Source organism: Ranitomeya imitator, chromosome 3, assembly GCF_032444005.1.
Source record: "Ranitomeya imitator isolate aRanImi1 chromosome 3, aRanImi1.pri, whole genome shotgun sequence".
NCBI classification, from domain to species: domain Eukaryota; kingdom Metazoa; phylum Chordata; class Amphibia; order Anura; family Dendrobatidae; genus Ranitomeya; species Ranitomeya imitator.
In genome coordinates, this window is record NC_091284.1 from 116,433,357 (window position 1) to 116,448,323 (window position 14,967).

Genomic DNA, 14,967 nt, shown 5'->3' on the forward strand with positions numbered 1-14,967 from the left:
CCTTTGTTTTCCAAAAAACTACATTTTAATCAATAGTTCTTGAAGCATACCACATCTCCTGGTTAGGGGAGGAAGCAAAAGAGTATACAGACAGGACAGCATGAGATCACAGCTGATTCTTTCTGTCAGGTAAAATATTTCCCTTCCTGTTTAAAACCAAGAAGAGAAAGGTTTTACTTCACAGAACGCAGCAGCTGTAATCCCATTCTGTCCTGTCTGTATACTCTTTTATTTGGTATGATCAGACCATGTCCCTGTACGGTCAGACACAGCCATTACACAGTACACAGCAGGGGCGCATTTATAAGATTATCTCGGCACAGGAACATTTTTTTTTTTAAACATCCAATTGTAGAACTAATTATTCCTATATACCGTATATTGAATAAAATGTACTTTGTTCTTGGAAAGCCCCTTTAATGAAGTGTTTGGTTCTTTGTCCAGCAAAATCTGCATCCGATCCTACAGTAGAAAATTTGTTTGCTAAAACCTGGAATCCATATACGGTATATCAAATACGTTTGTTTTTGACGATTTACTAGAAAACCAGATTCTCCTCCAAAAATGTTGAACAACATCTACTCTGGTGTTAATTGAAATGAGATATCGAAAGTGTCTTTTAAAAATGAAGCCTCCACGCTTGCTGAATAAGTGGACACTCCAGTGAAAGATGTCAGCCGTCAAGGTGGAACATCTAGGTGAAGGTGTCCTCTTGGAGTAAAGTCTGCTCTGTCTAAAGTGATTAAAGCCATGGATTTATAATTGTCACATGGTAGCATGGTACTAATTTTAAGCATGGTTTCCAAAATATTGCTATTTTTTTAAAAAAATTTTACATTGAAATAGGAAAATAAATTAAACATTTTGTGCCAGAAGCTTCTGTACAAGTATAACAGGGCTGGGAATATGGGCATATAATTTTTGGTGTGTCCGGCCTATGATGGCATTCTGCTGTTAGGAGACATTTAGCTTTTATTCCACCCTTTTACTGCATTAACCCCTCACCCCATGCGTCGGGCGATCAAGAGGTTGTAGAGGTCCAGTACAGCGAGGATTCTGTAAGCTCCTACAGCAAAATGCTAACGCTGGAAAGATGCAGTAACATTGTAACTTCACGTAAACCCCCTTTACAAGCTAATTTATACATTTCCTCTATTACTACAACTAAAAGCCCTTTTTCACTAATCAATAAGGTAATAATTGCTTGAAAAAAAGAAAGGATCACAAGGATTTGTATCATAATTGGCTGTATAGAGGCCCAGAAGGTAATGTTCACCTTTCTGTCATCATGTAATTTTTATATCAGTTAGAGGGGTTGTTCAGCCAAATGTTTTTATATTTCTGATATGTTTATTTATTAGAACTGCTCTGTTGTCCCATTACTTCCACTGGTCCAATCAATTTCCCCTCCTTTTGTTTGCAAATGTGGCAGGCTGGCCATTTTTCTCACTGTTGTAGCCAGCCCCTTCTCAGTCAAGACTAATGCCGTGACGAGAAGGAGACCGGCTGACCTATACCACTGAGCCAGGCAGCCATTCCACATCAAGCATTTCACTGATCACATGCAGACACAACCAGGGGACATATAGTTGCCTTATTTGTTCGAAAATAACCCAAAAGCGGGAGCAGACCAGCACCGAAATCTGACCACCAGGATAGTTTTCATAAGTAACGTACAGTAGCACTTGCATTTCCAACACATTTAACCAACTGGCTGGAAACTCCTTTAATAATATCTTCACTGGGATTGTAGGTTTCTGAAGCAAGCTGAAAAAAACACAACATAGGTACAGAGGTAAATTATACAATTCTGGCTGCCTGCTGCAACCTCTAGGGGGAGCTTATGAGTACAATGTATCAATAGTAGGCAGCTAGCTCTTGGGCTCCCTCTGGTGGTGGCTTTAAGCAGCCAAAATGTCACCTAACTAGGTCTATGCAGGGGATTTTGAGGTGTGCAGAAGAAAAAAAACTAGCTCTCCCTAACATACAGAGATATTGAGGAATGAATGTTTTCAAAATTATGATTGTATTGGAATAACAAAATGCATTAAAGGCCATACTATAAATATAATATAAAGTATGTCTATTTATAATCTCCTATATACCCATAGGTTAAAAGATATGAACTTTTGTATTTCAGTTCTTTGTTGTCTTGATTTTTCCTAGGTATATATGTGTGTGTATATACATACATTGTACAATGTTCCCTTTGACCTCACATTTAATAAGAGCGTATGAACAGCTGTTACGCTCCGTGCTATGGGCCAGGCTTTCTTCTCCCCTTTTAGATTGCCGTTTTTGCAGGGTAGCTGCTGCTGCGCTTCTCCAGACTTCTTTGCTTTCTAATTTTAAAGGCTGCTGTCATTACTTAATAATCAGAGAAGTGACCGGGCTTTTCCTGAACTCTTAACTAGCGTTTAGAAGACTCGACTGTCTGTCTCCATCCTATTTAATATGAATTACGGCTTTTTTTAGTGACTTGGGACCAGTCCAGCTCGTATGTGGATTACAATATGTCTTTGTTTAACCTATTGGATGCAGAATTCCTTAATTGTAGAGCGAAATCAAGTGAAATCTGGTACCATCTTACGGAGGGACAGTCTCCTCTCGGGTAGCTGAGGAAAAGCATGTGTCCATGTCTAATGTGTTAACAGATACACACTATGTTCCTGCGAGCTGAGGGTGGTCCGGAGAATGAATGACTGCAATGTTTTGAAGTTAAATGAACTCGCTAATGTACACTGTTGTTGATCCATTTAGTTTGATGTTTAGCATTCCTCTGGATGAGACTAAATCTTTCCTGCCTTTCTACCACTAAATCTGGCGCCCTCGTCAGACATGTATTCAATAATCTTTCCCAAATCCTCTCTGCTCCACCGACCCCCCCCCCCCCATCACATGTTTTCCGACGTATTGTTCCAGCAGCTGCTCTGATTATCTTAGTATTGGAAATCAATGCCGCAGTGGTCAGCCCAATTGTGAACGTAATGCAATAAGTATGCATTAAGAGACAGACAGTCTAATGGGTGTCATTCTCATCCACTGTAATTACATAAAACACGTCTGGTCAAGTCATATTCTCTATTTATAACTAATGCCGATTTTCTGATGAATGAGTCTCGCTCATGGGAAGACATTTTTTTTTTTTTTAGGCTGGATTTGGAATATGTTGTTAAAGGGGAACTACAAAAAGATCTGCATTAAATTCCCCCGTACCATGTTTTAAATAAACATCTTATTCCAGTGCCAAATTTTCAGAGGTCAAAGCTGTAGACCTCTTGTGGGAATAGCCTGTGTCTACGACAATACTTCCGGCCCGCTGCCCTAGCAGTTCAGTGTTACATAGGGACACTGGGTGTCTCTGATGATACTAAACTGTCAGGACAGACGTTGGAGGAGAGTAGACGTTGTTCTCCTGAATCTCGGACGCAGAAATATATAAATACATAGATACATATATAAATATATAGATATATAGATACACGTGCATAAACCTATCTAAGATATGTATTAGAGTTGGTGCAAACCGGGGAGCACAGCCCGGGCCATAAGCCACGTGTGTAATCTGTGGCCGCTGGGTGGAAGTGCTGAGACCCCCCGCCTCTTACCTCGTGCCTCTTCTATTGGTTAGCCAGCCTGACATGATGTCATTGCTGCGCTGTGATGTCACGCCAGGCCATCTCATCAAAAGAACAGCCCCACATGCCATCACATAGAAGGCTTTTCTCACCGCTCACATCCAATCACCCCAGATTACTGTCATGGACGATCGACCGCGGCAAAAAGAATGATTTGCACCAACTCCAATATATACACCATAAACTTCTGTAACACGTATATAAAAATACACCGGTACCCATGTACAAATACACAATATAGCATGCCTGGAAACGTAGCGAAGCTGCGCACAGCCTTCCATTTGCTGTGACGGATGTCTGCTCACTACACCGACCCTATGGGCGATCGGTACCGAGGCTGAGGTTTGGGACAGTGTAAATGTTACACCTTGCTATGATGCTATATACTACTAGGATCGGCATCCTTCCATATACTTACCTTTTCTTAATAGTACATTGGTATCAAAGTCCCAGGAAGCCATTGACCAGTTTTGTTATCACCAAAAAGTGAACTTTTCTTTTTTCTTTAAACTTTAGATCCAGTACCTGCCTTGGATCTGGGACAGCAATTGCAACTAAAGGTTCAGCGAATGCACGACATTGAAACAGAGAATCAGAAACTCCGAGAGACATTAGATGAATACAACAAAGAGTTTGCTGAAGTCAAGAATCAAGGTGTGTAGTATATTATGTGTATATATGGGATATTATGTGTATACACGGGACCCTGATCACCCGACTGACGGGGAGAGCATTCCAATAAGATAGAAGAGAGACTGGTTTCCTGACATACAGTGGCATGTAAAGGTTTGTGCACCCTTGGAGATTTGTGTGCTCAGATAACTTTGGCCACGGGTTCAGACCTTAATTAGCCTGTTAGGGTTACGACTTGTTCACCATCATCGTTAGGAGCGGCCAGGTGATGCATATTTCTGAGCTTTATGAAAACCCAGCCTCCTCTAACCTTGTGCCTAAAAACAGCAGCCATGGGTTCCTCTAAGCAGATGATTCCAGATCAGAACATCCTCTTAGCTAATATCTTGATGCATTTTAATATTCTCAGCGTTTGCAACGTGTAAAACCACTGCTGTAATTGCCATTAATTTGTTTTCTTAGGATGGGGCTGTGACAGTCGTCAGTGATTGCCCCTCCCGTGTAAACAAGCACATTTGTTGATATTGCATTGTTACATTAGGTATTAATGTGCTGGATAGACTGGCAGCAAATCTTCTGGATATTCCATTAAAGGAATCTTGGCGCCGTCTGTACAAACAGGCTGACACCTCTGGGTTTTAATAGCTAAAGCCATGACAATATCGGTACTTGGTGCAATAAAGTAGTAAACTAATAAAAATGAATAAGACTAGCTATGACATGAGCGCTGGAAAATGCTGCACAGTCACCAGTAAAATGATGATGAATCTAGTCGTAAATGTTTGCAGATGTTCTATATTATTTCTCTATTAGTGTTTCTGATCGTCCAAACCTATATATATATCTATCTATCTATCTATCTATCTATCTATCTATCTATCTATCTATCTATGTGCGTGTGTTTGTGTGTGTATATATATATATATATACAGTGGGGCAAAAAAGTATTTAGTCAGTCAGCAATAGTGCAAGTTCCACCACTTAAAAAGATGAGAGGCGTCTGTAATTTACATCATAGGTAGACCTCAACTATGGGAGACAAACTGAGAAAAAAAATCCAGAAAATCACATTGTCTGTTTTGTTAACATTTTATTTGCATATTATGGTGGAAAATAAGTATTTGGTCAGAAACAAAATTTCATCTCAATACTTTGTAATATATCCTTTGTTGGCAATGACAGAGGTCAAACGTTTTCTGTAAGTCTTCACAAGGTTGCCACACACTGTTGTTGGTATGTTGGCCCATTCCTCCATGCAGATCTCCTCTAGAGCAGTGATGTTTTTGGCTTTTCGCTTGGCAACACGGACTTTCAACTCCCTCCAAAGGTTTTCTTTAGGGTTGAGATCTGGAGACTGGCTAGGCCACTCCAGGACCTTGAAATGCTTCTTACGAAGCCACTCCTTCGTTGCCCTGGCGGTGTGCTTTGGATCATTGTCATGTTGAAAGACCCAGCCACGTTTCATCTTCAATGCCCTTGCTGATGGAAGGAGGTTTGCACTCAAAATCTCACGATACATGGCCCCATTCATTCTTTCATGTACCCGGATCAGTCGTCCTGGCCCCTTTGCAGAGAAACAGCCCCAAAGCATGATGTTTCCACCACCATGCTTTACAGTAGGTATGGTGTTTGATGGATGCAACTCAGTATTCTTTTTCCTCCAAACACGACAAGTTGTGTTTCTACCAAACAGTTCCAGTTTGTTTTCATCAGACCATAGGACATTCTCCCAAAACTCCTCTGGATCATCCAAATGCTCTCTAGCAAACTTCAGACGGGCCCGGACATGTACTGGCTTAAGCAGTGGGACACGTCTGGCACTGCAGGATCTGAGTCCATGGTGGCGTAGTGTGTTACTTATGGTAGGCCTTGTTACATTGGTCCCAGCTCTCTGCAGTTCATTCACTAGGTCCCCCCGCGTGGTTCTGGGATTTTTGCTCACCGTTCTTGTGATCATTCTGACCCCAGAGGGTGGGATTTTGCGTGGAGCCCCAGATCGAGGGAGATTATCAGTGGTCTTGTATGTCTTCCATTTTCTAATTATTGCTCCCACTGTTGATTTCTTCACTCCAAGCTGGTTGGCTATTGCAGATTCAGTCTTCCCAGCCTGGTGCAGGGCTACAATTTTGTTTCTGGTGTCCTTTGACAGCTCTTTGGTCTTCACCATAGTGGAGTTTGGAGTCAGACTGTTTGAGGGTGTGCACAGGTGTCTTTTTATACTGATAACAAGTTTAAACAGGTGCCATTACTACAGGTAATGAGTGGAGGAAAGAGGAGACTCTTAAAGAAGAAGTTACAGGTCTGTGAGAGCCAGAAATCTTGATTGTTTGTTTCTGACCAAATACTTATTTTCCACCATAATATGCAAAAAAAATGATAAAAAAAACAGACAATGTGATTTTCTGGATTTTTTTTTCTCAGTTTGTCTCCCATAGTTGAGGTCTACCTATGATGTAAATTACAGACACCTCTCATCTTTTTAAGTGGTGGAACTTGCACTATTGCTGACTGACTAAATACTTTTTTGCCCCACTGTATATACTAGATGGCAGCCCGATTCTAAAGAATCGGGAGTCTAGAATCCATATATACTTTATTTATTCAAATGTAAGAATAATACAATTAATAAATAATAGTAAGAAAGAACAAAAAATGGCTGCACTCACCAGCTCTTGACAATTCTTGTTAGCTCTGTGTCATTAGTATCCTTACTATTAGAGCTCATGTTGGCTAAGCTAAACAGCTTTAAGTGTGGTGGTGGCAAACAACAGGTTAATAAGAGGCAGTGTCAGGTAGTAGGAAAATAGCCAGTTAATAATAGGCAATAGTTCTTTGCAGGAATGCAGATATTAATAAATAGGCAGTTTATATTGCAGAGAAACTGCTGGGCAATAATGGACAATGTCTTTATGTGGCAAATAATAGAGCAATATACCCAATGTGGCAAAGAAGAGGTTAATAAACGGCAGTCTCTCAGTATAACAGTCAGTGAATAATAGGCAGTATATGGAGAAAACACCAAACAAAAGTTCAAAATTGGTGTGAAAATGTCACTGAACCACTTCACAACTAAATATATATAGTTTTGGTAAATGGTATTATCATTTTTTTGACGAAATTCGGCAGGAGCTTGAAGAGCAACGTCACTGGGCCCGCCTCCACGCAGTAGAAACTTGCTGTGAGGTAAAAATTCAAAAATCACACCAAAATGGCGGGCGGAGTGTGTCACAGTACGGCACGTTTCTGATTGGTCGCTCGCAGCAGGCGGCAACCAATCAGACACTGGACACTGTTGACGTCACTTATCTCCGGACATTAGCTCCGGACATTAGCTCCGGACATTAGCTCCGGACAGGAAGTTGGCACAAATTGCAGGAAGTAGTATTCTAGGCAATTATATATTAGATATAATATATCTAATATATAATTGCCTAGAATACTACTTCCTGCAATTTGTGCCAACTTCCGTGGCTTTGTCCGGAGCTAATGTCCGGAGCTAATGTCCGGAGATAAGTGACGTCAACAGTGTCCAGTGTCTGATTGGTTGCCGCCTGCTGCGAGCGACCAATCAGAAACGTGCCGTACTGTGACACACTCCGCCCGCCATTTTGGTGTGATTTTTGAATTTTTACCTCACAGCAAGTTTCTACTGCGTGGAGGCGGGCCCAGTGACGTTGCTCTTCAAGCTCCTGCCGAATTTCGTCAAAAAAATGATAATACCATTTATCAAAACTATATATATTTAGTTGTGAAGTGGTTCAGTGACATTTTCACACCAATTTTGAACTTTTGTTTGGTGTTTTCTCCATATACTGCCTATTATTTTTGTTCTTTCTTACTATTATTTATTAATTGTATTATTCTTACATTTGAATAAATAAAGTATATATGGATTCTAGACTCCCGATTCTTTAGAATCGGGCTGCCATCTAGTATATATATAAAAGTCCAGCAGGTAATGTTCATCTATCTGGATTTTAGGGAGTGATATCATAAATTTGTAGTAGCCATTACACATCTAAGACCATACACTTTTATTTTTGGGTAGTGCTTGTAAATAAAAGTAATTTTTTAATTCACAGCTTATTAAAATTTTCAGCCGTTCTTCAGATATTAACACTTTTGTTTACATACAGCTCATTGCCTTGGAGACCGACCACTTCGGCTAGACAGCAGGGTATGTGCAGTGCTTACAAGCTCATTTCTATGGAGCTTGTCAGCGTTGTTTTGAAGCTGGCTAGGATCGCCCCGTTACCTTCTCCCAGCCAGCTTCAGTGCAGGCCTTACAATCTAGATAGCAGCAGTGGTCGGTTTCCTAGGAAAGAAGCTGTAAATAAGTGTTAATATCTCAAGAACAGCTGCAAATTCTTTATAAGCTGTAAATTGCAAAAGTACAAGCACTAACCAACAATATCCATTGATGAAGATAGGAATATATATATGGTGTATATATATATATATATATATATATATATATATATATATATATAGATATAGATATAGATATAGATATATATATATATATATATATATATATATATATATATATATATATATATATATATATATATATATATATATACAGTGGGGCAAAAAAGTATTTAGTCAGTCAGCAATAGTGCAAGTTCCACCACTTAAAAAGATGAGAGGTGTCTGTAATTTACATCATAGGTAGACCTCAACTATGGGAGACAAACTGAGAAAAAAAAATCCAGAAAATCACATTGTCTGTTTTTTTTATCATTTTTTTTGCATATTATGGTGGAAAATAAGTATTTGGTCAGAAACAAACAATCAAGATTTCTGGCTCTCACAGACCTGTAACTTCTTCTTTAAGAGTCTCCTCTTTCCTCCACTCATTACCTGTAGTAATGGCACCTGTTTAAACTTGTTATCAGTATAAAAAGACACCTGTGCACACCCTCAAACAGTCTGACTCCAAACTCCACTATGGTGAAGACCAAAGAGCTGTCAAAGGACACCAGAAACAAAATTGTAGCCCTGCACCAGGCTGGGAAGACTGAATCTGCAATAGCCAACCAGCTTGGAGTGAAGAAATCAACAGTGGGAGCAATAATTAGAAAATGGAAGACATACAAGACCACTGATAATCTCCCTCGATCTGGGGCTCCACGCAAAATCCCACCCTCTGGGGTCAGAATGATCACAAGAACGGTGAGCAAAAATCCCAGAACCACGCGGGGGGACCTAGTGAATGAACTGCAGAGAGCTGGGACCAATGTAACAAGGCCTACCATAAGTAACACACTACGCCACCATAGACTCAGATCCTGCAGTGCCAGACGTGTCCCACTGCTTAAGCCAGTACATGTCCGGGCCCGTCTGAAGTTTGCTAGAGAGCATTTGGATGATCCAGAGGAGTTTTGGGAGAATGTCCTATGGTCTGATGAAACCAAACTGGAACTGTTTGGTAGAAACACAACTTGTCGTGTTTGGAGGAAAAAGAATACTGAGTTGCATCCATCAAACACCATACCTACTGTAAAGCATGGTGGTGGAAACATCATGCTTTGGGGCTGTTTCTCTGCAAAGGGGCCAGGACGACTGATCCGGGTACATGAAGGAATGAATGGGGCCATGTATCGTGAGATTTTGAGTGCAAACCTCCTTCCATCAGCAAGGGCATTGAAGATGAAACGTGGCTGGGTCTTTCAACATGACAATGATCCAAAGCACACCGCCAGGGCAACGAAGGAGTGGCTTCGTAAGAAGCATTTCAAGGTCCTGGAGTGGCCTAGCCAGTCTCCAGATCTCAACCCTAAAGAAAACCTTTGGAGGGAGTTGAAAGTCCGTGTTGCCAAGCGAAAAGCCAAAAACATCACTGCTCTAGAGGAGATCTGCATGGAGGAATGGGCCAACATACCAACAACAGTGTGTGGCAACCTTGTGAAGACTTACAGAAAACGTTTGACCTCTGTCATTGCCAACAAAGGATATATTACAAAGTATTGAGATGAAATTTTGTTTCTGACCAAATACTTATTTTCCACCATAATATGCAAATAAAATGTTAACAAAACAGACAATGTGATTTTCTGGATTTTCTTTCTCAGTTTGTCTCCCATAGTTGAGGTCTACCTATGATGTAAATTACAGACGCCTCTCATCTTTTTAAGTGGTGGAACTTGCACTATTGCTGACTGACTAAATACTTTTTTGCCCCACTGTATATATATATCTAATATATAATTGCCTAGAATACTACTTCCTGCAATTTGTGCCAACTTCCGTGGCTTTGTCCGGAGCTAATGTCCGGAGCTAATGTCCGGAGATTAATTGCCTAGAATACTACTTCCTGCAATTTGTGCCAACTTCCGTGGCTTTGTCCGGAGCTAATGTCCGGAGCTAATGTGCGGAGATAATGTCCGGAGCTAATGTCCGGAGCTAATGTCCGGAGATAAGTGACGTCAACAGTGTCCAGTGTCTGATTGGTTGCTGCCTGCTGCGAGCGACCAATCAGAAACGTGCCGTACTGTGACACACTCCGCCCGCCATTTTAGTGTGATTTTTGAATTTTTACCTCACAGCAAGTTTCTACTGCGTGGAGGCGGGCCCAGTGACGTTGCTCTTCAAGCTCCTGACGAATTTCGTCAAAAAAATGATAATACCATTTACCAAAACTATATATATTTAGTTGTGAAGTGGTTCAGTGACATTTTCACACCAATTTTGAACTTTTGTTTGGTGTTTTCTCCATATACTGCCTATTATTTTTGTTCTTTCTTACTATTATTTATTAATTGTATTATTCTTACATTTGAATAAATAAAGTATATATGGATTCTAGACTCCCGATTCTTTAGAATCGGGCTGCCATCTAGTATATATATATTTGTTTAGTCCTTTAAAAAATAAGCCAGTTCATCCTTTTATGATCCCAAGGCAATTTTTCAGCAGCAAGAAATTTTTGAAGTTATGTTTGGAAGTATATTTTGGGTGAAGATGCACTTACAGCTTCTCAGCCTCCAGCTATATTTCCTACCTAACAGCACCTTCCGCTGGCTGACAGGTTAGTGGACATGTAGCAGAGCAAACAGCCTGACAATCTACCCGGTGTGGGTGCTGCTACATAGGAAGTGCAGCTTGCGGCCGAGCCGCTGTAAGTGCATCTTCACATCCAAATTCACTTTCAGACACAACTTGAAAATGCGATGTCCCACTTCTGGAGCAGGGACCATAAAAAGATTGATTGGCTTATATTTTAATGGCCTACAGAATCATCAGAATGCTATTTTTTAAGGGTAAAAGCTTCTGACAGGTTCCCTCTTCAAAAACTCTTCAGGGATGAAGCTACAAAAAACCCCTCATATGAACAGTAAGGGTAAGTTCACACTAGGCGTTTTTTCAGCAGTTTTTATTCTGAATCGCAACCTGATCTGTTGGCAGGAAAGAATCTTCCGAAAAAAAGCATGTTTTCTTGAATTTTTCGTGGCGTTCTGATGCGTTTTTTTTTCCGTCAGTTTGAGCATGTTAGATTTCACTCTTGCGCATGCTGACAAAGTTTAGTGTTGGAAAAAAAGTCCTATTCCATAGAATCAGGTTTAGGCACAAAAAAACGCAGCAAAACATATGATACCTGCACTTATTACAGCGTTTTTTCCCACCCATTCAAGTCAGTTGGTGAAAAAATCTGAAAAAAAAAAACACTGAAAGAAGTGAAATTCTCTATGTGCAAAAAAAACATGGAAAGCACAAAATCCTGATGACAAAAAAAAAAACCCAGTGTGTGCATGAGATTTCTGTAATCTCATAGGCTTTGCTGGTACTGTAAAAAGCAGCTGAAAATTAGCATAAAAAAACAGCAAAAACGTCCTGTGTGAACTTGGTCTAAAAGGGATTTCCAATAAAAATTAATGTTAACATTTTTTCAAGCATAATTTTGAGGATTTTGGAGTGGATCCTCTGAAAAAAAAAATCAATGTGAACATATCCTCTCCCCTTTGTTCTCTGCAGAATTTTTGCAAGACAGACTGTTTTGGGATCATGTAGAAAATGTCGTAGACATAACGCATCGGGTATTCTAGAATATGTATGTAGTTTATTTATGAAGTTTTAAGAATAATTCAATTTATACACAGGATTCGGCCGGCCGGGCGCGACCAATTAGGGAAGCGTGGTTCAAATTCCACGCCAATTCGTGGCCGGACTACGCCTGTCACTGATTTGTTCGCGGCCGGGCGTGACCATCAGTGAAGCTAGGGCCGGCTACAGGTTTTTGAGGGCCCCGGGCGAAAGAGTCTCAGTGGGCCCCCCTCTTTAACACATACCACGATTCATGATGCACAGATACAGCAGAGAAATATAGCACAGCCAAGTAGCATATAACACAGCCCACGTAGTATATTGCCCAGCCACGTAGTATTTAGCACAGCCCCCGTAGTATATAGCACATACACGTAGTATATTGCCCAGCCACGTAATATATTGCCCAGCCACGTAGTATATTGCCCAGCCACGTAATATATTGCCCAGCCACGTAATATATTGCACAGCCACGTGGTATATAACACAGCCCATGCAGTATATAACACAGGCCACGTAGTATAGAGCACAGCGATGTAGTATATTGCCCAGCCATGTAATATATACCACAGCCACGTAGTATATAGCACAGCGACGTGGTATATAACACAGCCCACGCAGTATATAACACAGCCCACAAAGTATATAGCAATGTGGGCACCATATGCCTGTTAAAAAAAAAAAAGAATTAAAATAAAAAATATTTATATACTCACCTTCCGTCGGCCCCTGGATCCAGCCCAGGCGTTTACCGTGCTCCTCGCGATGCTCCGGTCCATGCATTGCCGTCACGCGAGATGATGAGGTAGCGGTCTCGCGAGACCTCTACGTCATCATCTCGCGAGACCGCAATGCATGGACCTTAGTGTCGCGAGGAGCGGGAAACGCGGCGGAAGGTGAGTATATAATGATTTTTTATTTTTTTGTATTTTTAACATTAGATCTTTTTACTATTGATGCTCCATAGGCAGCATCAATAGTAAAAAGTTGGTCACACAGGGTTATTAGCAGCGTTAACGGACTGCGTTACACTGCGGCATAACGCGGTGTAACACAGCCATTAACCCTGTGTATGCACTGACTGGAGGGGGCACTGACAGAGAGTAAGAAGGGGCGAATTCGCGGCCGGACTGTGCGACTAATCAGCGACGCGGGATTTCCGTGACAGACAGACAGACGGAAGTGGACCTTAGACAATTATTTATATAGAGATATATATATATATATATATATATATATATATATATATATATATATATATATACACACACACACATATAAAGGTAGCACTATACTTATTGTCATTGGGTCTACCAGCGTGTTTCTGCTTTCTCGCGGTGAGCTCAGTGACTCTGTGAGCACACTGATTGGCTGCCGCACTGTCAATGTGACATCAGTGCCGTAGCCAATAGCAGACATGGGGAGCCGTATAGTGACTTTCTGGTGGACCCGGGGACCGTGAGTACAGCTCGATTCGTTTGTTTTTAGACCAATCTTTGTCTGAATTCCCCGGGTAACCAGGGTAAATATCGGGTTACTAAGTGCGGCCCTGCACTTAGTAACCCGATATTTACCCTGTTTACAAGTGAACACATCGTTGGATTGGCGTCACACACGCCGATCCAGCGATGACAGCGGGTGATTAGCGACCAAAAAAAGGTCCTGATCATTCCCCAACGACCAACGATCTCCCAGCTGGGGCCTGATCTTTGGTCGCTGTTACACATAACGAGATCATTAGCGGGATCGTTGCTATGTCACAAAAATCGTGACGTTGCAACGATATCGTTAATGAAATCGTTATGTGTGAAGTTACCATTAGAGTCTAGTTTCTTCACCCTCCAGGCCAAGCTTACATTTTTCTGTCCATAGTGGTTATCCTCGGTTCCTCCTTGCTGTTTTACCATTTGTCTCGCTATAGTGCTTGTCCTTCCCATGGTATTGTTTGGTTTTATGGACTCTTGGACGTGATTTTTTTTGGTGGGCACTTTCCCTACTTGGTGACCATAAAAATATTAGAACTTTACAGGGACTGTGACTCTAGTTTGTTGGTGTAACGTTCCTTTGTGCTCAAGTGTTGGTCCTGCCAAGGATGAGATAGTGAAATACCCCCTGTTTGGAGGGTTAGCGTTGCCGGACAGTCCTCTACGTCTCAGCTTGAAGTGATTATTGTATAGGAGTCTGTGTGACCCGCACCAGATCAGGCCACCTCAGAGCCGAAGGCCTTAACTAATTAAAATACTGTGGAAAAACAGACTAATTGGAGTGCTACTCAAAAACAATTTAAATGGCGTATTTCTTCTTAGGCTGAATGTTCTTGGCCTTGATGCAAGTACACAACTTGATTATCGTTAACCTGTCTCGGCAGAAACACTAAGAAATGTGACTGCTCTGGTCAGAGTCTGTTTTCTATTTCCATCTAATTGAGAACAGGGTATGATGATAATGCAAGATCTCTGAATAAATGGTCACGTACATTGCCAGGTGAGCACATGACATTTTAAAGGTTCTCTTTATTGTGCCCATTTTGTTTTGCAGAACCTTTTTTTTTTATTACTTCAGCCAGTTAGGGAAAAAAAAGCAAACAAAACATCTGTCTAGACCCCAGCAGGTGTCTGTACTTCCTTTTTCAGCAGGAAAGCAGAGATGGCAC

At 41.0% G+C, this 14,967-nt stretch overlaps 1 protein-coding gene across 3 annotated transcripts in view; it reads left to right on the forward strand.

Annotated features, from left to right (window-relative positions):
* Positions 1–14,967, forward strand: part of CUX1 (cut like homeobox 1) — a 484,034-nt gene that overhangs the window by 180,312 nt on the left and 288,755 nt on the right. For all 3 annotated transcript variants that reach the window (XM_069761313.1, XM_069761314.1, XM_069761315.1), the window contains exon 5: positions 4,155–4,292. In XM_069761313.1, the coding sequence (XP_069617414.1) occupies positions 4,155–4,292 (138 nt within the window). The remainder of the gene's footprint in view (positions 1–4,154; positions 4,293–14,967) is intronic.